The following is a 25,526-nucleotide window of genomic DNA, read 5'->3' as shown; positions in this document are numbered from 1 at the left end:
GACCTGGGACTCGAGTTGAATCAACCCGCAGGGCCGCAGGCTTGCTGAGTAGAGGCCGACCCCGTGCTCTGAGGGAAACAGGGTGATGCTCGGCAGAAGGAAGCACGGCGATCAGAGGACAAGGATCAGACTGAACAAAGGCGAGGAATTTGACTGGTCGAAGTCGTGAGATGTCGGATGTAGGATGATCGGACGGCCAGAGATATCGATTAGAATCGCGGGCGAAGGCATGAAGGGGCCTAGTCTCAAGGAAGGCGTCTGTCCCGATACCAGGACCGGAGCCAACGCTCGTGCTCGAAGGGTGGGCGAGAAGTAAAGCGTGTGGCGGCTTTCATAGGACGACTGAGGTCAATCGATGGGAAGGGAAACAAATGCGACGCTGAAACCAAGCTGCGGCACAACTCAGCACAGATGCGTGTGGGTGTGGCGACTAGGTAGAGGGCCGAGTTGCTAGAGAGCCGCAAGTTGCGGGGATAGAGTCGTCTTGTTTGCGTGCCGCGATGGCCGAGATGCGATGGGAGACCCTGCCAGATGGGCAAAGCCAAGATTGGGGTGTTGCCTCTTGTTCCTGAAGGCTGCGTGATGTTTCTCTTGGCTGCTTAACGTGGTCGATAATGTCGATTTGGAATGCCAGGAACACGATGTTGTCTGAAACGTGGCTCGATGGCAAGTTGAGATGTCGTCAACCGGGGAGTTCGTTCTTTCTAGAGTGTTGGGATTGGGTTGCCCCTGAATATGCAGGGAAAGAAGTTCCGATGGGTTGGATAGGATGTCACCCTTCAGTCTCACGACGAAGGGGAAAGATACTGGAAGCCGATTGTAAGTGAATGCAAGAAGAAGAAGGTTTGGCGGCTCGTGGGGGTAAGTTGTGAGAGGAATGGAAGTGAGTGAGTGAGTGAGCAACGTGTGTCGTTGCGCGGCGTTGCGTTGCATTTGCGGCGCAGAGGACAATCCCCCGGTTCTATTGGACCCTCGTTGGCTAGATCCGGGGCCCAGGACCCAATTGCGGCGGCATTAGGTACCGCAGTAGCGTCCCCCGCTTCCCGCTGTAATTAGGCCTGGCCGCCTGTCAGGGTCTTCTAACACTGTGCCAGTGGCGTCTTAAATGTGCTCTATCCGCTATGACTGCCCCTGACAGCACAGTGTCTGCGAGGCCCCCTGCAGCAGCAGCCGCACTGATAAGATATCGGTACAGAGTACGTACCTGCCTATCGGGGTGCGCTAAACTGCATCTGTGCGGCGTAGCAGAAACGGCCTAACCGCGTCTTCCTGCAGTTTGCAGCAGTTTTCTAACATTGTTCTGACTTCAATCTTCGATTCACCTGCCACTGCCGACTTGGCGAATTGACACTTGACACTCACTTCCCACGCTGGCAGTGCCTCAAGACAGACCCTCGTCTTTCTTGATACGTTATCGAAAAATCACGCCAACAGCCCACCTCCCCCGCCTTTTCCCTTCCTTGCCGTTATCTTCACACCGATTATTAGTCGGTGCGTCCATGAGGCGAAGGTGACCACACAGATCATCATCACCCTGGACATGGCCGCATCATGCGACGAGTTGTCGTGACAGGGCTTGGTGTCGTCTCACCCTTTGGGGTCGGCGTGCGCAACACGTGGAATCGTCTGTTGGCTGGAGAGTCGGGCATCACCAGCGTGGCCAGCTTCGAGCCTCAGAAGCAGTGGAAAGACCTGACAAGCACAGTTGCTGGTGTAGTCCCCAGCCATGGCACAGGTCCAGAGCAGTGGCGCTCGTCCGACTGGCTCAACGCCACGGAACAACGTCGCATGTCCAAGTTTGCCCAGTACGCCGTGGCCTGTGCGGACATGGCAATGAAAGATGCCGGTTGGAAACCGCAAAGCCAAGACGATCTGGAAGCAACGGGCCTCTGTCTGGGCAGTGGTATTGGCAATCTTGAGGAGATTTACGAGACGAGCTTGGCGTTCAATCAGCAAGTGAGATTCGACCATCAGTGATCGACGAGCGTAGCCAAGCTAAAGTCTGTTCGGGTAGGGCTACAAGAAGGTTTCGCCGCTCTTCGTCCCCAAGATTCTCATCAATTTGGCCGCCGGCCATATATCGATGAAATACGGTCTACAAGGCCCCAATCACGCCGTCACTACGGCTTGCACGACCGGAGCGCACTCCATAGGCGACGCGATGCGATTCATTGCTTTTGGAGACGCCGACGTCATGGTTGCTGGCGGCACGGAATCCTGCATCCATCCCTTGACCTTTGCGGGTTTCGGGAGGGCAAGGTCCCTCTCCACGGCTTACAACGACAGCCCCCACGCAAGCTGTCGTCCCTTCGACCGCGACCGCAACGGTTTCGTCGTCTCGGAGGGTGCGGCGGTCCTGGTCCTGGAAGAACTGGAGCACGCCAGGGCCCGGGGTGCTCACATCTACGCGGAGGTCAAAGGCTACGGCTGCAGCGGCGACGCACATCATATGACGGCTCCGCGAGAAGACGGTCGAGGCGCGTTTCGCGCGATGAAGCTTGCTTTAAAGAATGCGGGAATCCCACCGGCCGATGTAAGTTACATCAACGCCCACGCTACCGCGACGCAGGTTGGCGATGCGGCTGAAGCTTCCGCGATTCGAAGTATCATGACGGGCGAGGAGGGCCACGCGGACGAGTCGCAGGTCACTGTGAGCAGCACCAAAGGAGCCGTCGGGCATCTACTGGGCGCGGCTGGCGCCATCGAGGCCATGTTCGCCGTGTTATCAGTGGCGGAGGTGAGTCCTAGGTCGCGGCTATTCGCTTCTGAAACCGAAACCTTATCTTCCCCAGACTTTGGCCGAAATGAACATGTCTACTGACTCTTTCAAGGATGTCGTGCCGCCTACACTAAATCTCGAGAACCCCGACGTCGGGGGATCCATGAATCTGGTACCCCTCAAAGCACAAGCGAAACAGGTCAACGTAGCCATGTCTAATAGCTTTGGCTTTGGTGGTACGAATGCATCGTTGGTTTTTTCCAAACTTCGATAAGGGAAATTCATTAGCGACGAACCACGAAGTTGCGGAAGCGAGGCGGATGCTTCCGCCCCAGCTCGTTATCAGGCTCAGAGTTCGCGTCTAGAGCAATACGAAAAGACGAGACGAAGCTTGTCGTCGTCATCCTCGCTATATCATTGGAATCACCACTTGTGTGAGATAGAATTGCCGATAAACGCAAATAAAGACGGTCTCATATGGCGCAAACTGTATTCTGATTGGATTCGCCCGCAGGCTCAGAGTAATCTTACCCGGCGCGCTCAAATGTCAGATCCGGATTCCGTCTACCGAGTTGAATCATCTGAAATGATCAGTAAACGGAGTGTTGGAATCGGCACAACTCTGCTGCAAGGGACGAGAAGGCAAGATGACTTGAGTTCGGTCAATGGACATCATCACTGTGCGCACTCGACAAACGGCACACGGTGCTTCGGCGGATCACCCGAAGTTCCGCCGGCCTGGCATCTGCGCTAGCTCGAAATTTCCAATTCGATGATGTTCATGAACTTTTTAGATGACGTTCAGACTTAAGTCTCGTGAATACGGCCCGAGCTGCAAAAACCAATTGCCGCCCCCAATTCGCCGATATCCTCCGTCTCGCCAAATCCATGCGTTGCTGAACATCCAGACCAACTTAAACAAACTATGGCCTGTCAAAGTTGCCGTTATCAGGCCCGGCTCCTGGCTCGGAGCCTGCGAGCCACCGCAGACCTCTCGAGCGCATCGGCGCAGGGCTCCCTTCCCCGCCTGGCGGCGATAACCTCCTCTACACCGACGACGACGACACGGACAAGCCCCGCTCAGCCGACCGGGAGGAGACACTTCAGCCAGTCCGCCGCATCACGGAATGCCGGAAACGCGGGCTTCAAGCAGGCCATCCGCGCCGGCATGCTTGCCGCAGCACCCAAGACCATGGCTGCGTCCCTGACAACTTCCCGTCTCGAGGCGCTGTACGGAGCTTGCGCCAAGCCCGCGCTGTACAAAATCTCAGAGCAAGACCGTCACAACGAGACGGTGCGCATGACCGAGGACGGCGAGGAAGTCGGCGAGGCCCAGGGTCCTTGGCTCGATCGTAAGCAGTTTCCCCTCCCCCGCTACGTTCGTGCGCTTCACGGCATATGCTAACTCGCTGGCCAAAACAGTCCTCGACCTCCAACCCTCCTTCAGCTCCTGGTCCCAGACGACGATGCTGCACATGTACCTTGTCCTCGCCCGCCTCCGCTGCCTCGACCGCGACGCCGCCCAGGCCCTCCAGCACCAGTTCATCGACCAGTTCTTCTTCGACTGCGAGCGCATGATGCACCTCAACCACGGCATGACTTCTTCCGCCCTCCGCCAGCGCTACCTGAAGGAGATCTTCGTCCAGTGGCGCGGCCTCATCGCCGCCTACGACGAGGGCGTCGTCAAGGATGACCGCGTCCTCGCCGCCGCCGTCTGGCGAAACCTCTTCAAGTCCCGCGAAGACGCCGACATGCGCCAGGTCGCCGCTGTCGTCGCGTGGATCCGTGCTTCGTTGCGCGACCTTGAGGCCGGCGCCGTCGAAGATCTCCTGGTCGACCCGCGCGCCGTCTTCAAGCGGGACCTGAAGGATATGTTCAGACTCGTGGATGCGTTCGGGCCGGAGCTGGCCGGGGAGTTCGAGAAGCTGGGGTCCAAGGGGGAGGAGATGCCGCCGCCGGAGCCGGTTTCTGACAGGAGAGGTGCTGTGTACGATGATGTTGGGGCGTTAAAGGAGGCAGCTGCCAAGGTGCTGTGAGATGAGTCTGTATGAGTCGGAACCTGGTGTCGCTGTGTATACCATCGGAACTCATCCTTCGCGGAGGGTATGGTACGCTTTCTTGTAATTCTGTACAATCACCAGCATATTAAAGACGCATCGGGATCGGGAATGGCATTGAAAAAAGTTCCTCCTCTATCTTGAATACGAAGCCACCTCACGCCTTCTCCCACATCTGGAACTCATACCTCGTCCCGTTCTCCTCGACCTCGCCCCCTTCAACCTCCTCCCCAACCCACCCATCATGCTCCTCCTTCCCCATCCTCCTCCAACCCTCCGCCGTAGCATCCCCGCCAAGCTCGAGCGGGAAGAAAGCATCACACTCGAAATCGCTCGTCACCCGCGTCAGCAGCACCCTCTTGGCCTCCGGAACCCCCAGCGCCGCGCCGTAGATCTGCGCGCCCCCGATCACGAACACCTTGCCCACCTCCCCCGCGGGGCGGCCGCGTAGGAAGGCGAGGGCCTGCTCGAGGGAATCGACCTTGACGGGCCCCTTCGCGACGTCCTCGGGGTGTTGAGGGGTCGCCGGGTGCGAGCGGCTGATGACGATGTTGAGGCGGTCTTTGAGGGGTCTGAAGCGCGGGGGGATGCTGTCCCATGTCTTGCGGCCCATTATGACTGCGTTCTTTGCGGTTGGGGGAGCCTATATCGCTGGTCAGTATGGACGGCAAGATTTCTTTTTCCTCCAGTTGAGTTGCTTCGAGCTTGGGTAGTGATGCAAAGTGATGTCGGTAGCCGAAACACCATGTATGCTCAGAAGCTCTCACGACGACAGACGACGATGATGATGCACATGCGTCGTCGGGGGTATACTAACCTGAGCTGGAAGCCTCTTGGTCACACGCGCAAAGTACGCCATCTCCTTCTTGAGTCCCGTCCACGGGAGACCGCCCTTGGCCCCGATACCCATGTTGCGCGTGGCCGCGACGATGAGGGTGAGTTCGTGGCTCATTTTGCGTTTGATCCGGTGACCTTTTTTCCTTGTGAAGCACGACGAAACAAGAAAAGATAAAGTCGTTATTTGTCTGGTTCTCTTCTCAAAGTGACAAGGGGAGAGGAGAAGCCGTCGTTATGGTTGATTGGACTTCAGGGTTGTTGGTTCTGAGTTTTTGCGGGACGACCGAAATGGCCTACGGGCGGCGGGCGATTGGTGGGTTGCTCCGACGAACCGTCAAATCGGACTTAACCACCAGAGACATCTCACATATAATCAATCGCTTTTAGCTCTGATATCAGCCTGTTCAGGACAGATAGAGTGCATCGCGATTGTGTGTCAAATGAATGAATCAGATATTCATATTTGCAAGGTGGACATGCACTCTTCATACTGGACCTTGCGTCAGGTTGCAACCATCCAAATCTCTAATGATGAAGCTTCAGATCAATTCGTGGATGGTATAATAATGTGACTATTCATGTCACCTTAGGAGCCCAATTGCACCCCTTTGAAAACCGTAACTCCATATGACGTTCCTTCGTGAGCAACTATAACCACCCTTTGTTGATTAAGAAATATGTGTTATTTGTCGTATTTCCATCGTCCATTGACTTAACGCAACTCCACCGAAGGGAAATATCGTGGTCCCGCGAACCCCTTGGCGAGTACTGCTTGGATGTCGATATTGCTGCCGGACGCCCGGCTGCTACTCCACATCTTGAGAAGAATAAACCTCCCCGATACTGGGGGGTCAAACCGTATGGTGCACTTGCTTTTGTCCTTCTCGATGAAGAACTTTGCATGGGGGGCCATGAGTTCACCGCCTACGGCTCGCACAGCCTCCTGGGTGGCCATCTGGTCCGCCTCCACGGCCTCTGCCAGAGACGTGCCACCCGATGGGTCTCGACGCCTATTATTGAAAGAGTCCTCAAAACCGTACTCGTCTGATGCAAATGGGTTGCCATCGTCACTGCTGTCGCTCTCGAATGGCAGTGATCCAATTCTATTGGGTGCGCGCCGGTTGACAGAGATTCTCGGCGTGTCTTCGTCGTCCGTCTCTTCGTAACTACACTCAGTTGTGACATTGAAAAGCGGTGGTTGGCTAGTAAATTCCGCCGGGATTTGTGCCGTCCGTTGCTCGTTTTCTTCGTCCTCACCCGCCCCCAAGCTGTACAGTCGTCTCTGTCGCGTATGTGTTCTAGTCACTGTGGTACCGTCTTCATGGTGTCGAATGGATATGATCGGAGCCAGCGGCCTTGTAGAAGCAGCTCGTCCCGACCTCAGTGGGGCGTACTGTATTTCGTATGCTGCCGTCCTCGTCATGATCTCATCTTGGTTCATAGATACGAACACCATGCCCTCTCGCACACTGCTAGAACATCAGCCGCCTTCCGCATGCTCATGACTGTAAAAATCGACTTACGGTGATGAGTAGTTTGAAGCGGGTGCCTTGATCACAAGCTCTTTCAGGCTGAAGGCCGTACAGCCCTGGTGTTTTAGGACGATATTGCATCGGTTACTCTGCGTGCAGTAGACAGTTTTGTCGTCTCTTAGTATGTTTTCATGAGCGTATGAAGGCGCATTCTCGAACAAGCCGCCGTCGCAGCTCATGATTTCCATCTTCAGTTGACCAGGCTCCACCTGCCCATACCACCCATAACGAAAGCCTTTGAAAGCCTGCGAGGCCTTTTCAGAATCCAGCTTCCTCCTCTTTACCCGACGATTCTCTTCGGGATACTCTTCCGAATGAGGAAGCGGCGACAGGTTGCGCGGTGACTGATTGGGAGGCATCCTAGGTGGAGAGAAGGGCGACGAGCTATATTGCGCTCTTCTGTTCCACAAGGCCCTCACCGCCTCCAGGTCGTCCTCAGTGCCGTCAAGTCGCTGCCGACCGCTCAGAGATCTAGCGGTCCTGTATCCAAAAACCGGGGGCAGCTGTGTGGCTTGGCGCCGGGAGTCGTCCTCTTCTCTTTGGTCGCGCTGCAGGGTTTCCAGCACGCTGGCCGCAGCACCTCGATTCCGTGTACGGTCCAGGTTCGGGTTGTATTCTGGTCCAGACATGAACGGCGTGAGTTCACTTAACGTGTTGCCTACAAAGTTACCCAGAAGCTCGTCGTATTCGGCCTGGAAGTTTCTATCGGTCATTTCTCGTCGTGCGAATCGGAGTATGTCCTCTATTTCCGCCTCGTCAGGATCTTGCTGAGTTGCCCGAGAAGTGTCAGGCTCGACTTCCCACAAATGACGGCGAGGTGGGGGCGGAGGATGAGCGCGGGGTGTGGGCAAAGATAGCAACTGCTCTAGCCTGCGATGTGGCGGTAGGGGCGGTAGGGGTGGAAAGTCGTTGTCTCGTCGTTGAGAATTCTGACTCGGGCCCGGCCGCTGCGACGACATGCTTCGACGAGGAACGATACCAAGGCCCGGGTCGCAAGCACCAGGAGAACCGTCAGTTAGGAGTTGTTCGTTTCCTGTGCCTGAGTTCCAGGTAGTCGGAAGGCTTGGAAGGATGAGCGGTCGAATCGACGTAAGAATTGTGGGTTCGCGAACGGTGGTTTCGGTGAAATTTGATGCCGCTTGGGTTTGCAAACGAGGTCGACTGCGAGACAATCTGTAGCAATCCAGTCGAAGGATGAGACCTGGAAGACTGATCAGAAACCAAGGCAACGTACGAGAAAGCTTTGCGGTTCGTGGCTTTAGGCTGCCGAGGGTAGGGTTCGAAGGCAAGGGCGGAACCTCCTCCACCGGGGGGGAACTCACGCAGAAGGTATTTGTGAATCCTCAATCGCTGGAACCAAAGACTGGTGCGCTCGACAGTCGGCAGGTCTGTAAGAGGAAGTGTTTCGAGGAAGCCAGAGGTCTCTGGCGCGAAGAGCCGTCGCGGCAGCTTGTTGGTGTGTCGTCAGCAGGACAGATGGCGGAGGCAGTTGGTTGGTCGATGATGGAAGTTGGAAAGCTGCTGCAAAGTCCAACCCAGCGGGAGGCAGTAAACGGACAGGCGGTCGGTGTCAGTGGTAGGATCGCCCTGATACGCCCGCTAAAGTAAGCCCCTGGCCCTGTCCATCGCGGGGTTCCGTGCCTGTATGAACCTGTGATGCAAGGAAGGAGGTGGCGGTTGGAAATGCTAGCAGATACTTGCGATTCCCACTTGTCTTGCACGTGAGTCAAGGTACCACTTAAGCATGGCCTTAGCGCGTCATCCGTGCCATTCCGGGGCCTGTGTCGGACGTGCCTGGTCGTCACGTTAACAATTTCTGTTTGCTGAAGCTTCTCTCAGTGAACCGAACCACTGGCTGTCAGCCTCGCTTCATGAGCTGAGGCCATTCTTGCTTTATATCAACATCAACTCTCTTTAGCAGGCGACATTTTTTGAAGCGATTCAATCTCTCCTCCACTAGCAACAGCAGGTAGCACGGGAACGGGAGCTGCGATATCCGCGACACCTCTCCACCCAGCCGAGCTCACCCAATCGGTTTCGCTTTGCCTTTACCGATTCGCTGCACCTGCGCCTGCGCATATCGCAAGTCGGTACTTGCGCCTAAACTCATCTCAAGAAGACGTCCGACGAATCAGCCATCGGCTCATTCCGTCCGAACCGCATAACGACCGCGCTTCATCGTACCTTCCTTCACTACTCTTGACATATCTCAGTTCACGATGGAAGGTCAAGCGCAACCGCAGGAGAAGCCTGCCCAAGAGGCGCCTGCACCTAACAACAACGCGCCGCCGCCGCCCCAGCAAATGTCCATCCCAACTCATCCTATGCCTGACGCGGCCAACGGATTCCATCACAACTTGCAAGCGCCTATGGACCAGGTTCTTCCCGAAGCTCTGCAGGAGGTCATCCCAGGAGCCATGCCTGAGATCCTTCCCGGCATGCTGCCCCCAGGCGGCGAGATGTTCATGCCGCTTCTTCAACCAGACGCCCAGCAGATGCTCCTGAACAACGGCGCCTTATCGAATATTCCTGTTAATGAAATGAGCGCAGGTAAGCTTCTCCTACTCTTCGTTCCATCTCACAACTGACACAATCTAGATGAGATCGCGCTTTACGACCGTCAGATCCGCCTCTGGGGTATGAAGGCCCAGGAGAAGATCCGCAATGCCAACATCCTTCTCATCACGATGAAGGCCCTTGCGAACGAGATCGCCAAGAACCTTGTCCTGGCTGGTATTGGTACTCTCACTATTCTCGATGGTGCTGCCGTCTCAGAGTCCGATCTCGGTTCACAATTCTTCCTTTCTGAGGAGGAGAACCACGTCGGTCAAAACCGCGCTCAGGCTGCCGCTGCCTCCATCCAGAAGCTCAACCCGCGCGTCAAGGTCCAAGTCGATGCCGAGGGCATCAAGTCTAAGGGAACCAGCTACTTTTCAGGATTCGATATCGTCATCGCTACCGACCTCGACCCGGACTCCCTCAATATCATCAACACCGCCACCCGTCTGCACCAGAAGGCCTTCTACGCTGCTGGTACCCATGGCATGTATGGTTTCATCTTCTCCGATCTGATCGAGCACGACTACGTCATTGAGAGGGATCTCGGCAACGTCGCGACAAAACTGCAGCCTGAGACGAGGACCCGCAGTGTTGTCACCGTGAACACCAAGAAGGAGGGCGGCAAGAACATCGAGATGGTCACGAAGCGCGAACTCTACTCAACCTGGTACCTTGCTAGTGACGGTGCCACGTTGCCTGAAGAGTACGCGAAGAGCCAGCGTCGCAAGAAGGCCGTCAGCCCTGTGCTCTCCTGCTTGAGAGCTCTCTGGGACTTCCAGGTCCTTAACGGCGGTCGTTTGCCCAACCATAACAAGGAGGACCTCGGCCTGTTCACCAAGCTCGCCACGGCTAAGCACGCCCAGCTTGGTCTTCCATCCGAGACTTTGAAATCTGAGGTCCTTCGGAGCTTCTTGCAGAACATCGGCAGCGAGATGGCCCCTGTCACCGCTATTCTCGGAGGTCAACTCGCGCAGGACGTCATCAACGTCCTTGGACAGACTCAGCAGCCCATTCAGAACATGGTTGTTTTCGATGGCAACAGCATGGAGTCTTCCGTCTACCCACTGCACCCCGTCGGCGAGCTCGGTCGAGGTCTGCTTTCGCTCGCTGGGCCGAGTGGTCTCATGCCCAACGGAGGTGGCATGGTCCCTGGCCCCAGCATGATGATGAATATGGACGGCACGGTGGACTTTGGTGGTAACCCGATCATGACTCAGTAAACCAGCCACATGCGGACTTGCAATTCACAATGTTAAAGCGGCGGTCGCATCCGCCGTATTTAGAGATTTCAGGACAAGAGGCAGCCTCCCTCTCCAGTTTGTACAATAGCAATATGCTTGCGAGGAGTTGAGTTACAGGATTCTCATCTTGATACCTTCGCCCATGCGAAGAGGGAAACGGCTCGGAGACTTGTAATAGTAGCTTCACAGTAATGAGAAGAAAAGAAGTAGCTTTGCTCAGGCTCACCATGCGACCCCAACTGTGTAACTCAATGTGGCATGTTCGCGACGATGCTTGCATGCAGTCACTGAATAATTTCTCCGTGTTTCCGTGATGCAACGAGCGCTTGCGTAGCCCCATGAGGAATATCATGCTTACGAGAGGCTCGGGTCGACGACGGCTATGCGAGCTGTTCTGCGGGCAACGATTCCTAGCGAGGACACGCAGGTGTGGTGCAGCGAACGGCAACGAAAAAGTCATCCGTCCTGCGTAGTCTGGGTGGGAAGCCTCTTAGGTGCGTTTAGTTCCTTTGCCGTCAACAATGAGTACGGCGAACGTTGCAACATGGTCTAAGGGTGGATGGTGTAAGCCTGGGTTCGGCTAATTCAACAAAATTTGGTGACTCTACATATCTCCGGGAGCGTCTCATTGTTTTTTTGCATTTTTGCGCCGCTGATTTTGTATGGGAGGGCCATGTCGAGGTACTTCCTTTGTGCTCGACGAGATGTCACACCTTGATGTCCTTTTGAGAAACGTTTCCCACCCGGGAAGGCCGTGAGTTCGAGTCGGGTTTCTGGCTTTTTTGCTCTTTTTTTTTCTTGCCATTCTCTACGCCGCACTTATTCTACCATAGCTGCTGGAGAAACTGCAGCTTAATGTTCAAATCTTTCTTTCTTTTTGGCGGTTATAAATCATCTCGGCTTGCGAAAGGCAAAGGCGTGCGACGCTTCCTGGGTCTACCACAGATATCGCGAACTTAACAACTTCACCACCACCTTCAGAGCATTGCTCGAATAGTGATCTTGAAGCCTATGATATCAACGCCAGGGAAAAACTACCATCGCACACCATTCTTGTAGCTAGCTACGTGCCCATAGCAATATGCCAGTACTTGTCTCCAGAAGTCTCTCGATGAGATGCCAGTATTTCTCGAGCGCCCACTCACGGTTTGCTCTGAACTCTTAACTTTGCTGTCATTACCGTAAGGGCATGTTTGCGGTCTAGCAAGTAACGAAGACAGAGCTTTAAATGCAATGCTTAGTGCGCTCATATTGGAAGTGCTCCATCAGTTGGGGCTCTGCTGGCGACCAGTCGTGTATACAATACTGAACGACAGGGGGGTGGAGCTTAGTGTTGATGCTCTATGATTGTGTCTATGTTGACTGATTTAAGGTAAGCCAAACCCTCGGCCCTTCCCCCTGTCCTCTATTGTCCTCTCTTGTATATTAATACATGTATATGTGGACGGAAATGACAGTCCAGAGCCCGTGGAGACTTGAGGAACATGGGACTGGACTTAGGAGTATATGACGTCAAAGACATTGCCAATGAAAGCATTACTCATGGAACTGTTTGAGTCAAACCCAGTGAATGAGGCTGCCAACTCATTGTTGTTCCAAGCTGTTAACAAGATGCTGACATTCTGCCATAGCCTGGATCTAATGCGGACGAGGCGGCGCTAGCTAGTGAAGGAGGATCGCCGTCCATGGATGCTTAGTTGGCTATGATTATGAGTAGCTTCAACATCGTTACGAGCGTCACCATGTTAACGGCTGAACTATATTGTCCTTGCACACCAATAGACAAGGAAGGTGTGCCTGCCGCCTTAGCCGTATATCTACTTATATATCTAGTATCTTTTGTATGATGCAATTCCCGCCAGAACCTTGGCACCTGGTTTCATGATTTGCAGGCATTGGTTTCTAGCAGCAGTACGACAGACAGATCGCCGTTGCCCACCATCAGTCCGATGAACCCCATTTATCTTCTGAAACAATCTAGATGATACTAGAACATCACGTTTCTTCTGGCTGTTGTCTCGAGAGTATGAGGGATGGAATACCTGTACAATTGTAATAGCTATTTGTGTATGTAAGGGTACTGGTATACTCGTCAGGGGAAGAAACCTTCCTTGAAGGGAACACAGGCATACGTGTTTTGTTCTCACTGAACACGTCTCAGCATGGCTGCCCCAGGTTTTGTTTTCATCTAGGTGTCGCATCTGGTCAAAGTACGATTCCCTCATATACTCCATACGTAAGCCGCCCATGGAAGCTGGGGAGCATATGAGAGATGTTTGGGCAACATTGACAGAAGCCCTAACACCTTTGATATCATCTGGAAGCCGACATCAGAAATGGGCATGCTGTAGGATTTGTTTGATTTGAGGCAGTCCAGCGTCTAAGATGGATATCAAAGCAGGCCAAGACTGAGTTCCTTCTCAGTGTAGTTCCGTTTCATCCAGGCACGGTTGACTTTGCCCACCAAGAGCCCTATCATCACTCATCGAGCTTCGTTCTTGTCGCCATTGATGGTAATCCGAGACCTGAAGTTGTAAACAACTCGATATAGTTCTGCGACGATGGGCATGACCTACAAGACATATTTAAGTGTCAAGGGCCTTATGGTCCCGTAATCCTCCAGCGAACCTGATCCTGCACTCAAATGTTAACCGAGAGAATACCTCATTCATTTGAACATTGCTATAAAGGACATCACAGCTTTGAGAGGGCTTAGTCCACGACAGATCACTGGCTTTGAATCCGTGTTACGTGTAGGACTGGCGCAAATATTGAGTGTTTCTGATCTCGTCTCGACGTAAGCCACAAAAAAGCCTTCACCTGAGATACATAGTTGTAGAAAATTATCCCTGCCTCTCTCTCTGTCGCGGATGAATAACCTGGAGATGAAGAGAGATCACTAGAGACGAGGCAATGAACAGCTCCCTAGGACGGACGGCCTCTTCCTCAAAACACAAAACTTCCAGTTGTCGAGACAGACTTTTCTGACGCATCAGGATTCATTCGATTCCCAACCATCGACCGCGCCAGCTGAGCGGACTTTGATCGAGACGATCCCGATATACACCTTGGAAAGCCTCAATCCGGGTTTGACGGACTGAAGCCATGATATCCGTACCTCGATGCAGATTATTGGACAATAAAAGAACCAAAGCCATCTCAAGACAGCGACCTCCTTAATCAATCGTCCCATTCGTTCTTTGAATTCGTTTCCTTGGATAAGAACCCAAGTTGCGGAGTCAAGTGAATGCAAAGAGGTCGAAGAACTGTCTCTAAAGCACGAGATGCGCTTCCATACCAATCGGAAAGCCATCCCGCCATGATCGTCCTTGTTTTCTGTAGCCACCAGAGTATAAGGGGTCCAATAACCAGATGATGCTTTGAAGTAAGGCGTTGCTCATCAAACAGGCTCATTTGATCTGTTCAGCATGGGTCCGCTGTGATGTGTCTTCATCTTACGTCTCCCGATGAGATGAGCTAGCTCAAGATCCCAGCTGCGCTTCAGGGAGAAGGCTATTGTCGACTGGCGTAAAATTAATAAACCCGAATCATTCCTCACAGATGAGATGAGCCTGTTACAGTGTCTCTATTCTTTGTTATTGTCTCAAAAGTATTGCGGGTGGAATATCGGTTCGTAGGTTGCACCAGCGTAAAAAGAGCACGTCACGTATGTTTCTACTGGTTATATCTGAAGTTGTATTTCCAAAGTCATCAGGAAGAAAGGAAACATCACCTACTATCTTGTTCTCTCTTAGGATGTGACATGTAATTACCTTATCTTTACGTACCATTCGCATAATTACATAGCTGGCGATCGAGCTTGAACGCGGGCGAGACAAACCTGGACATCAAATTACGCATAGAGATCTTGTTTCAAAAGCATATAAAAGCCTACGTTGGAAAACTTACCCCTGGAGGGCGACAAAATGTTGGCTGCAATTGCATCGATGTCTTGAATGTAGATCAGCTTCAGACGAGGCGAAACTGGAAACGAGTAGATACTGGCTCAACCAAGATGTCATCGAAGGCTCCCGAAAGACTCTGGTTCTTAAGGTTCTCGTGAATTGCCCCTTTCTCGGGTAATCGTGAACGAATAAGTTGGAAACGAAAAGAGATCAGGGGAAGCATGGACGATTTGTCCTCCAAGAGTCTAAGCTGGGTGGGCTTCAAGTAACATCTGTGTCCATATATATCACGCGTACGGTATGGAGATGTCAACTTTCACTCCTCTCGTTCCAAGATCCAAACGAGATCCGTGTCACTACAAGTGTGCGTGACCCCAACAAGGACTCGAGAATCTTCGGTGTTTTATAGTGCCATGATAGAAAGATGATCCGGAGCGAAGTCGGCATCATCGCACAGTAGCTCTCTATCGTACATGCTATTCACTGACTGACGTCTGATCAGTCCTTGAATGATCTCCAAAATGATCCTCAGCAGAGTATCCAATTGTCGAGCTCCGTTTTGTCCTGACCTGATCCCTACTCTCCTACCCGTCAAGCTTGGAAAAAACCAGCTCCGAGACGCCCTAGCTGAAGTTCTCGAATGCTTTCAATTCGATTAGACGTGGTAGGCCAGCCAGCCAAAGCCCCGATAAGAAAGAGACACGACCCAGAACCGTCTTCATCTGTGTATGTCTTTGGCTTTCCGCTGTTCATGGGACTCGACTTATCCAGACAAGATATGCCGTGTTAAACTTAAGGAGGAGCATCTAAGGTTTTGCCTTGGAGCCATGCCATGAGATGTGCCCCAAGAGCGGCACGTCATACCAATAGGGGTAGTTCCAAGCTTGAGCGGCCAGCTTTTCTTGAAAGACGGGTGTTATGGGCGATTCCATGATGTATATAACATAGCGTTGACCAAGAATGTAGACAGAAGAAAGCCAAAATGAATTCACGAGAGCGGTAGCTCCTCTCCACCCAATCCCTCCGCGAGAGCTAGGATTACCTAGATCGCGCATCACTCCTTAACCCCCATTACAGAGGACCAACCCGCCATCATCGCCGGTGGCGGCTGATAACCGCCGTCGATGACCGTCATCGTCGTCGTCTTCAAAGTATGATGAGCCGAATAGACAGATAATGCCTGACAATTGAAGGGTGGCGGTTCATTCATTCGGCGTTCCGACTCCACAAGACGGGCAAGCTCACCGCCGTCACCCGAGGCAGCGGAATGTGCGAAGACCTCGCAAAGAATCGCAAAGACATACGCACCGCGCATTACCGCCAAGGCTTTCTTTCTGATGTCAATTTGCTTCTCGGCCCTGAGCGATGGATGCTCTTATAGCCCTCAACGCCGTCATGCTAAGAGGGCGCCAGACATCGCAAGCCCGAATCATGGCTTGTGATAATATAAGAAGTGCCTCGCTAGTGATGGTAGCTGCCTGGAGCACAACCAACGATGATTAGATTCCGCGTCGTGCGAGTTCAAGATCACCAAAGATCAATACCATGCCAGAAGAATGACCGCATGCAGCATCTTTGCCAAGAAGGAAACGAACTGGCTTGTATTGTGCGTCGACTTCTAGGTATTACATGTAGAATACAACAGGACGGACGAGGAGAGATATAGAAACGAACCCAAGACAGATGCTCGTTTGCAAGCCAATGATTCTACTTTGGCGATATCAACGACGGCTTCCGGGACTTGTTCAGTCAAAGAAGTGACGACGATGACTGATTGCTACTACTCAACGACGGAATGACTCATCTCAGCGTTCGCCACACCAACTCGTGTTGGCAAACCAACGGGTGTTTTATACTGGATAAGGCCCCCAACGGTGACACTGCCAACCTAACGAACATGATTTCAAGACGATACAATAAGAGTTGTTCAACGCCAGCACTGGAGGTGGCCATACCAGTGTAGATATCTTAGTTGATAGAGCCGCGTTACATACCACTGAACCTCCAAGTTTGACAGTCACGCATCACGCAAATCAGGTCGAGATGTAAATCAAAGCCATGTCGTATTCATTATCATGCCAGATGTATTGAGGTCCCTTGACCTCGGCCTCTCGGCCCTAGCTCTCATATCCTTTTTTGAGAGCACTACCCGGCTTTTCAGCCCTAGCTCTCTCCCAATATCCGAGGAAGCATCGAATGGCTCCATATTCTATGGAGCTATCCCGACTTTTCAGTCCTAGCTCCTGTGTCTCTCTGATGGGAGAGCATCACCTCCCTGGTATAAGCCAAAGGTAATCAAGATAAAAATACAAAACGGATTCGCTTTTCCTATCCCATTCTCTGCAAAAATTCTTGAAAAGTATTGTGTTCAACTCCCTGTCCGGACTTTCCGGCAAAGGGTATTCCTTGGCCCAAGGTTTAGATACGTTTTGAAGTCCTTCCTTGGCGCAGTCTCACGAAGCTTGAGACAAGTTTTGATAAGATATGGTTCGCTGACAGCGGCTGAGTGTGCATGGCCGTGCTGATATAATAATGAGCGCCGAGTTGCCCTCAGGTATCGAGGGACTTTCGAGTGGGCTTTCTAACCCGTTTGGGCCTCCGCTCGGTAGGAGGAGGGGTGGGCGCCAGTGAGTTATGCCATGACGGCTCCGGCACAGGAGAAGACCTGCGTAATCGCCCTATGATCCGTGGTGGCGGATCAACAGAAAGGCTGGGCTCTGGAAAGGTAGACTGTGACAGAGGGCTGGGCTCGGGCTTCTAGCGAGAGCCCCGGCGCTCGTCTCCGTTCTCCTCAGGTCGCTGGCGCTGAACCTTGTTGTTGTTGATGTTCCAGCCACGGATTTGGATGGGTGCACGACGCGGCGGGGGTTCGGTCGGTGCGTAGTCCTTGATGTTCTCCTTGTAGTCGTACTGGACCGTCCGCAGCTCGGGTCCAGTAGGCCATCCGACCCGGTGGGGAGGGATCGGCGCAGGCGCCAGCTTTGGGTATCTGCTGTTGCCGGCAGAGCTGGGCGTCGAAGAGCCACTACCAGCTCGACTTCTCGTGTGTGGCTCGTTGGGCTGCTGTTGAACAAACTGCAGCGAAGGAGGACTCTGGGCAGGAGCGATGGCGGCATTTGTGGGAGACATGCCCGGGTGACCGTAAGATTGCTGAGGCGGGGGAGGTCCTTGCATATTCTGGTACGGAGGGTACGGTTGAATCATAGGCATGCCGGGCTGCTCGGTGGTGTAGCCATTGTGGTAAGGCCTCGGGGGACCCGGAGGGTAGAAGGAGCCGCTGTTGGTGTTCATGAACGGGGGCGGCGGCTGTTGTTGAACCTGCTGAGGCTCAGGAGGTATGCTCTCCGGTGCGGCAGGAGCGCTCTTCCGTCCACGAGACGGGCGGAGAGGAGGCAACGGCGAGCTCCTGTCCTGGGTAGGGTTAGTGAAGGGCATTCGAGACGAGGAGCCAGGCTGCATTTGCTGAGGGCCAGGTCCCATCGGTCCGCCCTGCATCGGCATGCCAGGGTAAGGTTGCTGGGGTTGGTTGTAGGCGGCGTTGTGGTACTCATGATGTCCAGCCGGCGGCTGACCGTCCATTGGGGCAGAGTAAAGGCGAGGATCAATCATAGGGTCCACAGGCAGGTAATGTTGTTGTTGCTGGGGAGGCGGCATTTGCTGCTCGTAGTAAGGAGGGGGAGCGTTGTGCTCCGCGTACATTGTGTGTCGGCGGTTGTCATTTGGAGTCTCGATCGAGGCCCTCATCTGGGACATTTCCACCGGTCGAACGGGAGGCAACTGGTTCTGGTGCTCGATAGAAGGATGAATGTGACTGTCGGGGCCTGGGGAGGCAAGACGAGGTTCAACCCAGGAATTGCTCGGAGGGGGGATCGGCATCCGAGAATCATGCACTGGTTGCATTGAGTAGGTGGGCTCCATATGATGAGGAGGAATATCATCGTGCATCGGAATTGCATCATCCATAACGACGTCGACGCGTTGAGGGGGTAATTCACCAGTCGAAGCGTCGGCGAGAGCCATGAGTGCAGATGTGTCGAGTGACGCGCTGGGGATGACGGGCGTCGTAGACTCCGTGGCCGGCTCAGAATTGCCAAAGATATCCCTAATTGCATCGTAGGCGCGAGTAGTAGTTCTGGCCGGCGTGGGTGGCTGGACAACGGGTGGCATCTCCTCGACAATTTGGGCATCAGCCTCCTCTTTCTCAACAGCTTCGGCAGCGCTAACGAGGTCGTCGAGACCAGCGATGTTGAGAGAAGAATCGTTGCAGGGGAGAGGCGAGCCAGCAGGTGTCTCCTCGACGCTCTCGGACTCCTTGATCGACTCGGCAAGTGCTCTTTCCTCGGCGTATTCTGCCGAAATCTCCTTGAGCTGCTTAAGCTCCTCTCCTTCGATGTCTTCCTCCGAGATGTCGTACTCGTCGCAGACAGCAGAGAGTAAACTGCCCATGCGGTCCTGGAAAGGCTTGTCCTCAATGGCAAACTCAACCTTGGCAGCGGGCACATAGCGAGAAGCGTGAATGGTGAGGCCAGAGGGCGTGAGATAGACAGTGGGTTGCATGGCCTCTGCCTCCGGCTTGGGAGGTTCGGCCTCGTTCTTGCTGGTGGGCAGGAAGTAGCCATAGCGGGGATGAACGCCATGTTTCTCGACAAGTTCCTTATCCATGTCATCGTCTTCAACGAGGCGAGCATCCCAGCGAGCAAGAAGAGGATCGTAATGCCAGGTGTTAGAGTTGGGTTTGGCAAAGTACTTGCCGCGCTTGGCGACAGTGGCACCATGCTTTGCGGAATTTGTTGAGTCGCGATAACCAATTTCGTCGTCGTCGAACTGGAAGGCAGGCGGCACGATAATGCGGTTGGCGATCATGGCACCGTTCTTGGCAGCTGGGCGGTTGACCTGTCTGCAGCCGTACTCATCCGGCTCTGACGCCTTTGCAGGAAGTGGAGGTTCCCTTTGGTCAGCGGCAACCGGACCCTCAGGAGCCGGCGTGCTCTCATTAGACTCGTCCTCGACATGAGCGTGCTGTGCCGACATGATGCCCGCAATGTGGTTAGCAGGCGCGACATCACCGGCGGTACGCTTGGAGGCGGGCTGGCCATCGGGCTGATCCCTGGCCTTGCGCTTGGTCCGTGGTGCGGCGGCGGTGGGCGCTGCCGCGGGCTCTTTGTTTTGAGGCTCGGCCCAAGCAGCCTGGCGAAGGGCGTATGCCTCTGTTCCCTCGATGAGCTGAGGGTAAGGGACGAGATGGCCGTCGACGTAGACTTCGTAGACGCCAAACTCTGAGGCTTCCTTGTCGGTGATGGGTTTGTAATTCCAGCCGCCATCGACGAGCTGAGGCGGCGTGTGAGTAAGATTGGGACACGACAAAAAGCGAGATGAAAAATACTTACGTCAATCGGCAGGCCGTGATCGTGAAGATACTCCAGAATGTCGAGGCGATGGATCTGGGCATTCAAAAATCTGTCTTCGAGGTCTTCAAGTCCGTTCTAATGCCGCGGATCACCGCCAGTTAGCGGAGGGCCGGGGTAAAAAACATGACATGTCAGTCCGGGTGTCGCAACATACCTCGAAAATCTCTTGCACGGCGAGGCGCTGCATCTCTTTGGCGCCGATGACCATCTTCTGATCGATGGCGAGTTTCCTCTCGGCGACGCTCACCCTGGAGGCGAGGCGCTCCTCGAGGTGGTTTCTGACCACTTCAAACTCTGGCACTGACTGATAGTAGTCGTCGTCACGGGTCAGTCTCTTAACAGACCGCGTGACCAAGTCTTGCAGCGCAGGCTTCATGGCATTGGCGAGATTGGCATAATGAGCCTTGAGCTCGCGTTGACGCTCGTAGGCGGCCTGGACTTTGTCGTCGCTGAAGGTCTTGAACCTGCCGCGTCGCCCAGTGCCGGCCGTGGGCGCGGGTTTGGGGACCTCCTTCTTAGGAGCGGCGGGTTTCCTGCCACGGCCCCTACCTCTGCCCTTGGCCTTGGGCGTCGGCTGAGGCGTCGGCGTGGAACCTGACTGCTCGGGAGTCTCTGTGTCTGACATGTTGGCGGTGATGGCCGTTCATGAAAGATACGTGACAGAGCTGGGGAGGGAAATGGGGGTAAGGTAAGTGGAGGCAAAAGTGAGAGCGGGTATTGTGTAATGAAGTGAAGGCAGGCAGGCGTAAGTGAGGGAAGGGGATGTGAGAGAGACGGGCGGGCGACAGAAAAATCGATAGACTCTCTGCCCGCCGGTGATTCAGTCGCTCCCGAACGTGTGAGCCTGCGAGATGGTCTCTGCCGAGGGAGGAAGATGTAGAGCTTTCAGGTTGAAGAAGTTCGTTGTTGGCTGAGAGTGTCCGGGAGAAAGACGAGGGTGTGGATTGGACCGGCCGGTAATGGGTGTGGGCTAAGAAAAAGCAGCCGCCTGGCCTCTCAGTCTCCGTGAACAACCTGAAATTTCTCAATGATAGACCAGCCTAGGCGAGATAAAATTGTGATCAATATAAAGATGAGAAGCATCCGCAACTCCCGCTGTAGATATTGGAGTGGCGCGAATGAGTTGTCGAGTTGGGGCGTGGACGAAAGATTGCAGCTTTTTTCCCCTTCCTGCCTCTTTTGCAAATAATACCAGACAGACTCAGGCGGAGCGCAGCAGCATTGGCAGGAGCAGACGTGACCACCCTGCTACAGCGAGGCGGAAAGGCAAGGCCCAGCCCAGCACTGTCCTGCACACACTTACACCAATCTGGTAGGAGTCGACAGGATTTCCCGGGCGCTGATTTGTCCGGAGGCCTGGATAATCCGATAACCGAAAATAGTTTCTTACCCCTGTCGGGACTGCAAAGGTACTCGGTACTTTCAAGGGCTGCCAGATGGCAGTTTGCCTACCATTATTGTCGCTGTCGCTGTCGCTGTCGCGTACACGGTCTCTAATCCGCCGCAGGTCACCACGGAGTCAGGTAAGCCTTTGCTGAGATGACTTATTTTTGCTTTGCTCTGTTCTGCTTTGCTGGCAAGCCAGCCGCTCAGGTCCTCGAAACGGGGGCATTTGCGACTTGGCAGGCCAACCAACCAAGAATGCATCTTGGGCGGGTAATGAATGACAAGCTCAGAGGTATTTTGACCGGACGTGTAGTCTCATCCTTTCATTCAGCCCATTGCTCCTCACTACCGCCCGCTCCGGGTAGACAAGACGCTCTACGCGGCGTTAGGTATTTAGGCGGGCTTTATCATCACTGGCGTCTAACGGGATTGATTGTGTATGACGACGAGCATTGCCAGCCAAGGTGTCGCATCGTCGCATAACAACCACTCCGGATGCAGAAGACAGAGTCAGCGCACTCTCGAGCAAACAAGCATTGAAGCGCGTTCAGCATCAAAGAAAGAGAGCGCAAATTGTTGTCAGCGAGGATGTGGCCTGTCCGCCCCGACCTCCGACTCCCGCGCCGTGCGTGTGTGCCTTTCTCATCCCTCTGACGTGACGAAAGCCACCCAGCAGCCAGTGCTGCCCTTTTCGACCGTTCCCGGATCAAGAATCCACGCACACGACGTGGACTCTTCCATCTCACCGGTCTGGCAACGGGGGGCCACACCGTTGGTTGGTGCAAGTCAGTCACAAACCCGATCTATCTCACCCTGCGTTTAATCCTTCGTCTATCGCCGTCCATCCTATCATGCGGTTTGGCTTTCATCTCACCAGAACAACAACGGAACAGACATTTTCACTCTCGCCCCCAGTCCCCATGTTCGGACGAGTCGGACGGGGGTGCACTTTTACAGAACCTGGTCCCGTCCGAGAAGTGGGCCCTTTCCTGCCCAGATCCCGAGCTCCAGCCGGCTCTCTCTGTCTTGTCTCCAGCCTCCAGCCTCCAACAAGGCCCTGTTCGATAGATGCAAGTCAGTGTTGGCGACGACCAACGAGATCCTGTGATGCGAGGAGAAGTGGTATCAGATTACGTAGGGACTTGGGGGCGGCCTTCTTCCGCGTCGTCAAAACGATATGTTGACACTCATGAATGAGTCCTCCAAATGTTAACCGCTCGCTCCAGCAACAGAGCAAACACATCCCTGGAATGCTCCCGTCACTTGTTCTTGGGGAATGCTCCCTTGCGTCTGCTACTGAAGTAAGGCGTTCAGCACTCAAGGTTCTGTAAGCCTCATCAATAGCATGCTCGGTCCACCAAGGGAGCAAAAATAGACGAGCTTAACAAGCAACAGACGATGACCCCTAAATTCAGCAACCCAAACCATCCATCAGTCAGCGGAAGTAAATCCAAAAATCCATGAGACCAACACACACCCAAGAAGTTAGCAACAACGTCACCTCGCAGGAATACCGAACTTCTTCCTCTCAGCAAAAGACAGATCAAGGGTCAGGAAGAAAAAAAAATCATGTCCACACCGCACAACACTCCGTGTGTGGAGAAGCTTCTTACCCACAGCAAAGTCCCTGAACTGGCACCTTACAGCTCTGTTAACGTGGTAAAGTACAATCTACCTCGACCGCCGGTCTCCAGTTTCCCAATCGGACCCCCTGCGGTTCTCCATAATCCGGTGTCGCCCCGTCCAGGGGTGGTGGCTCTCTCTCTCGCAAAGTGAAATGGCCCAGCAGGCACCTCAGAGCGCGCTACGGCTGAACCTCGTCTATTCCCGAGCCGCCGGGGCGCGGGCACGCGGGCGGACGCGGTACGGCGCCACTCACCTTCGGTCAACGACCTCTCAGAAAAAAAAAAAAAGTTCGGTGACCGTGGGGTAAGTTTATTCGGCGCCGGACAACCACCACGAACCACGAAACCACGGATAGCAACACCAACCCTCGTCGCAACGACCACCGAGTGCATCCCGTTTCGGAACAAACCTCACCAACTGTTTACCGGCCCGAACCGTCAAGTCTTTGCTCCCTCAAACAAGCACAATGGGCAAGAAGCGCAAGATCACGCACCAGAACCACTTCGTCGACACCGTCAAGAAGAAGGGCCCGGCAGGCCCTCCCTCGAAGAAGAAGCCCCAAAAGGGAGGCGCCCACAATGCCAACGAAGCGGCGGCCGCGGCCAAGAAGAAGAAGGCGCACCAGCAATACCACCAGAACCAGGACCCCGTCATCCCCTTCTCCCCCGAAGACGCCATCCTCCTCATCGGCGAGGGCGACCTCAGCTTCGCCGCGAGCCTGGCCGCCCACCACGGCTGCCGCAACGTGACCGCCACCGTGCTCGAGAAGAACGAGAAGGAGCTGCTGGAGAAGTACCCCCACGCCGCGGAGAACATCGCGACGATCACCGGCGCGAAGACGAAGCCGTCCGCCAAGTCAAAAGACGAGGAGGAAGATGACGAACAAGAAAACGACGACGACGAGGACGAAGCGAGCGCAGACGAAGACGACGAAGACGAAGACGAAGAAGCCACACCAAAAACCCCAAACAACAACAAAATCCTCTACAACGTCGACGCCCGCACAATGAAACCCTTCACGAAGCGCACCACAACCCAATCCCACCACGGCACCTCCGTGACCACCAAATCCGGCCTCTACAAGCGCATCCTCTTCAACTTCCCCCACGTCGGCGGCAAGTCCACCGACCGCAACCGCCAGGTCCGCTACAACCAGGAGCTCCTCGTCTCCTTCTTCACCACCGCCCTGCCCTCCCTCGCCCCCGGCGGCACCCTCGTCGTCACCCTCTTCGAGGGCGACCCCTACACCCTGTGGAACGTCAAGGACCTCGGCCGCCACGCGGGGCTCCAGGCCCTCCAGAGCTTCCGCTTCCACTCCTCCGCCTACCCGGGCTACCGCCACGCCCGCACCCTCGGCGTCGTGCGCGAGAAGAGGTCCGGCGAGGCCAGCGGCGCCGCGTGGAAGGGCGAGGAGAGGCCCGCGAGGAGCTACGTCTTCATGCGCAAGGGGGAGGCGCCCGAGGCGCTGCCCGCGCAGAAGAAGAGGAAGAAGGGAGGGGACGAGAGTAGTAGCGAAGAGTCCGACTTTGAGAATGACGATGACTGAGAGGTTGTGTGGTCTTCTCGCGCTTTGTCGAATCGCGACGACTTCAGTTCAATGCATAGTATAATATCCGTATTGGGATGCGACTGCAAGCAACCCGGTATTGGACAGCCTCTTCAAGGCAACCTTAATCTGGCATAGTCAAACGGCGTTTCAAGGCTGGGGAAAAAAGGGCAGGACAAAAGTTGGGACTTCACAGGTCAAAAGATTTAAATATCCATCTGGTTGTTTACTGTGCCCCGAGTCCGGTCCGTCAATCGACGGCCTCGGGTTTGCACAAATCTTGTTCCATTGCAGAGTATCAATATGCCATTATGCCATGACCACGCGTATAGTGATGTGGGTATGCTTTTGGGGTTCCTGACACTCCCGAAGAAAAAAAGTAAATAAAAACAAGCAACGCCTTTTCACCCCCTGCCGATCCGAGGGAATGCCGTCCGTCCGTTGTTCGCCCACCTATGCCACCGGAACACGCCTGATAAATACCAAAGATGGCGGCTTCGTTGAGCAATGTCGATAACCGCGTTTTGTAGTATCCGCATGAGAAAGAAAAGAAAATTTGAGAACAATGACAGCAACCTAGTGCTTGGGGTCTGCTGAGTCCCTTCCAAAATGCAATGTGCCTGCTTGTACGTACAACACCGAGTCCCACTTGTTCTCGGTTGGCCCTCTTTTGACGGTCAGTTGGTGTTATCCTAATGTCCTGTCCCGGA

At 54.3% G+C, this 25,526-nt stretch overlaps 6 protein-coding genes across 6 annotated transcripts; 3 read left to right on the top strand and 3 right to left on the bottom strand.

Annotated features, from left to right (window-relative positions):
- Positions 1-1,551: 1,551 nt before the first annotated feature.
- CkaCkLH20_08401 (uncharacterized protein) lies at positions 1,552-4,755 on the top strand (the record flags this gene model as incomplete). The annotated part of the gene is made up of 5 exons (XM_038891116.1): positions 1,552-1,956; positions 2,015-2,737; positions 2,793-2,955; positions 3,709-4,071; positions 4,142-4,755. 5 exons carry the CDS (start codon positions 1,552-1,554, stop codon positions 4,753-4,755), a joined length of 2,268 nt encoding a protein of 755 aa, XP_038743490.1.
- Positions 4,756-4,933: 178 nt separating this feature from the next.
- CkaCkLH20_08400 (dihydrofolate reductase) lies at positions 4,934-5,728 on the bottom strand (the record flags this gene model as incomplete). The annotated part of the gene is made up of 2 exons (XM_038891115.1): positions 4,934-5,419; positions 5,594-5,728. The coding sequence occupies 2 exons, from the start codon at positions 5,726-5,728 to the stop codon at positions 4,934-4,936; spliced, it is 621 nt and encodes a 206-aa protein (XP_038743489.1).
- A 597-nt stretch (positions 5,729-6,325) lies between these two features.
- Positions 6,326-7,858, bottom strand: CkaCkLH20_08399 (uncharacterized protein; the record flags this gene model as incomplete). Its single annotated transcript, XM_038891114.1, has 3 exons — positions 6,326-6,779; positions 7,008-7,082; positions 7,137-7,858. The coding sequence occupies 3 exons, from the start codon at positions 7,856-7,858 to the stop codon at positions 6,326-6,328; spliced, it is 1,251 nt and encodes a 416-aa protein (XP_038743488.1).
- A 1,506-nt stretch (positions 7,859-9,364) lies between these two features.
- Positions 9,365-10,924, top strand: CkaCkLH20_08398 (ThiF family protein; the record flags this gene model as incomplete). Its single annotated transcript, XM_038891113.1, has 2 exons — positions 9,365-9,695; positions 9,744-10,924. The coding sequence occupies 2 exons, from the start codon at positions 9,365-9,367 to the stop codon at positions 10,922-10,924; spliced, it is 1,512 nt and encodes a 503-aa protein (XP_038743487.1).
- Positions 10,925-17,607: 6,683 nt separating this feature from the next.
- CkaCkLH20_08397 (uncharacterized protein) lies at positions 17,608-20,883 on the bottom strand (the record flags this gene model as incomplete). Its single annotated transcript, XM_038891112.1, has 3 exons — positions 17,608-20,178; positions 20,238-20,333; positions 20,413-20,883. 3 exons carry the CDS (start codon positions 20,881-20,883, stop codon positions 17,608-17,610), a joined length of 3,138 nt encoding a protein of 1,045 aa, XP_038743486.1.
- A 2,853-nt stretch (positions 20,884-23,736) lies between these two features.
- On the top strand, positions 23,737-24,816 carry CkaCkLH20_08396 (uncharacterized protein; the record flags this gene model as incomplete). Its single annotated transcript, XM_038891111.1, has 1 exon — positions 23,737-24,816. The coding sequence occupies one exon, from the start codon at positions 23,737-23,739 to the stop codon at positions 24,814-24,816; it is 1,080 nt and encodes a 359-aa protein (XP_038743485.1).
- Between the last annotated feature and the right edge of the window lie 710 nt (positions 24,817-25,526).

The sequence above is a fragment of the Colletotrichum karsti genome (assembly GCF_011947395.1).
Source record: "Colletotrichum karsti strain CkLH20 chromosome Unknown Scaffold28, whole genome shotgun sequence".
Classification (NCBI taxonomy): Eukaryota; Fungi; Ascomycota; class Sordariomycetes; order Glomerellales; family Glomerellaceae; genus Colletotrichum; species Colletotrichum karsti.
The sequence above is the reverse complement of the archived record's forward strand: the minus strand, read 5'-3'. Positions and strand labels throughout refer to the sequence as shown.